The sequence below is a fragment of the Hippocampus comes genome, unplaced genomic scaffold (genome assembly GCF_001891065.2).
Source record: "Hippocampus comes isolate QL1 unplaced genomic scaffold, H_comes_QL1_v1.1 scaffold163, whole genome shotgun sequence".
NCBI classification, from domain to species: Eukaryota; Metazoa; Chordata; class Actinopteri; order Syngnathiformes; family Syngnathidae; genus Hippocampus; species Hippocampus comes.
The window spans coordinates 107076-109529 of NW_017804752.1; the positions used below are offsets into that span (position 1 = coordinate 107076).

Here is a 2454-nt window from a genome sequence, read left to right on the forward strand (position 1 = left end):
GTGTGTGTGTGTGTTTTCTGAAAAATTCTGCTCAGCTGAACTTGGACATCCCAGACGGACGGGAAGGCAGGCAAGCAGGCAGGCAGCTCTCTCGGTCTGGACAAGAACAAGAACAGCACAGGAGGAGGTACAGTACATGTTCCCGAAAAAAAACATTGCATTGGAGTGTGTGCTAAGTTTTGTGTGTGGGCGTGCACTTTGGAAAGAGAAGGACCGACGTTTTCTCCCCCCCAATTATCATGACCTCCTTTTCCCTCAGTGCTGTAGCTCCATTTTGAGTCGATGGAATGGATTAAAAAAATGTATATATATATATATATATATATATAAAAAACCGCTTATTACTTGAATTTCTTTTTCTATTTGTAAATGAATTTCTTTGTTATTTCAATTACTTTAGCAATCTAATTGTTGTTTCTAAATTTTTGCAGCTGGTAATGTAAGATTGTTGGTTTTCAATTTTAGTCTATCATCTCTTTTGTGTTTATTTTTTGCTTGCCTCATTTCGTCACTTGTTCTGTGTATTTACTACTCACTGGCTTATTATTTTGTCACCTTCATTTTAATTTATTTTCTAATATTTCACTGTCATTTATTTTGATAAATGACTTCCAGTTACCTCTGTTGTTTATTTGATTCTGCATAATTCTTTGGGTTCAATTTATGTTCTAACATCTTCTATCAACAACTGAGGTCCTAATTGCATAGTAATGCTCACTCACCGCATCATTGAGCAGGTGTACCTAATATTGCGGCCCTAATATTGAATGAACTCAATACAACGTGAGACAAGCGTCCATGCCTTTTTGAATTAGCAGCGAGCTAGCAGCGAGCTAAACATCCAACAAGCTGAATTTAGCCTCACACAAGATCAGATAGCAAAGCGGCACGTGCTCTTCCTCAGCTGTTCGCTCGGTGTCGCCGGCGACGCACCTGTCTGCTTCGCGCCTCCTGGTTGCTGTGGAAACAGCAAGCCGACTTGCGTGGAACCCTTTAAGCCAGGGGTCCCCAACCTTTTTTGCCCCACGGACCGGTTTAAGTCAGACAATATTTTCAGGGACCGCCATTTAAGGTGCGGCGGATTAATACAACAAAATAATATGATATGAGCTGCATGAAAACTGTGGTGTTTTCGAAATATAATAATAAACACAAGGAGCGTCTAATCTGGTCGCAACACTCTTATCGCTATGGTAAAGTTTAATGCCTTCAAAATACGATACAACGCAAATTCAAAGTGCATGAAAATGATGACTCACCACAGCCCCGAGCTTGATTTTCTGCAACCAGACGGTCCCATCTCGGGGTAATAGGAGACAATGACACCTCAAGTGTGTGGTTTATGTCCAGTCTACTTCGTAATTTTGTTTTAGTCACCGTTGCTGCAGAAACTCCCCACCTCACACAGGTAGGATGTCGGAAATAGCAACAGTGCTATTGTGGCGATCTCAGCGTATTCAGCCAGAACTTTAATCCAGTTGTCTCGAACGTACTTTTAAGGCCGCCGTCATTTGCGATCTCCAAGCAGCTTTTTCACTCATTTTGCGGGCTTCAGCGTTTTGTTTTTGAGCGTCATCGGTCACGTGACCGAGAAGTGTGGCTTGACGTGAGTCAAGCGTGACACAGACGGATGTAATGGAGAATCCGGTAATTTTTCAAAATAAAACATCTTTCGTATTCCGAAACACATAAAACGGAAATAAGGCAAGTTCTTTCTGTGCGGCCCGGTACCAAATGCCCTGCGGACCGGTACCGGTCCGCGGACCGGCGGTTGGGGACCCCTGCTTTAAGCAACAACACTTGTTGTTGTTTGTGTTGTTGTCGAAGACAGCGTGTGGCCCCCTCAGGGGAGGCCTCAGTGACTTGATGATGAGTCCTTTCTCCGCCCGGCATTGCTACCGCATGACCGCACACTTTTATTCCTGATGTGAATGTGAACGTTCACGTTGAGTCATAGCAAGCAGATTAGCATGAGCCTGTCAGCTCACAGTTGCTTGGTGAAGTTGTTGTTGTGGTGGATAAATGCCCTCGATGGTGCCCGCAAGCATTTGTCAATCAAAGATTATTTTTGTGATTTGACTTGTTGCCAGCTTTCGAAAATGGACGTCAATCAGATGTTGCAAATTGTTATTTAGAAATATTTAAAAACTGTTAGGATGTTGTTGTTATTGTTGTTGTTGTTGTTTTGCATTGTACCATTTTTTCAAATGTTGTGCTCATTTCGCGGCTTTATCTTTTGTCCGAAAATCCTACAAAATTCCTCCCAGGAACAAACAGTCCTACTTCCAAGTGCCTCCTATCTTGACGAGCATGTTCTTGCACTTCCTGTATGACGCCGCCGCTTTTTGCCTGCAGGTGGTCATGGAGGCTTTGACGGAGCGTCTGGAGCGAGCCGTGACGCGACTGGAGCAGCTGGCGACGTCCACAAGTTTGTCGAACGGCGACTGCGTCAAC

The 2454-nt window shown here is 43.7% G+C and overlaps 1 protein-coding gene across 1 annotated transcript in view; it reads left to right on the plus strand.

Moving 5' to 3' along the window:
* Nucleotides 1–2454, plus strand: part of cap2 (cyclase associated actin cytoskeleton regulatory protein 2) — a 10522-nt gene continuing 8068 nt past the window's right edge. Inside the window, exons 1-2 of the mRNA XM_019872669.1 lie at nt 1–127; nt 2356–2454. The exon at nt 2356–2454 is cut by the window's right edge and continues 13 nt beyond it. Coding sequence (XP_019728228.1) covers nt 2362–2454 — 93 coding nt within the window. The 5' untranslated portion in view covers nt 1–127; nt 2356–2361. The remainder of the gene's footprint in view (nt 128–2355) is intronic.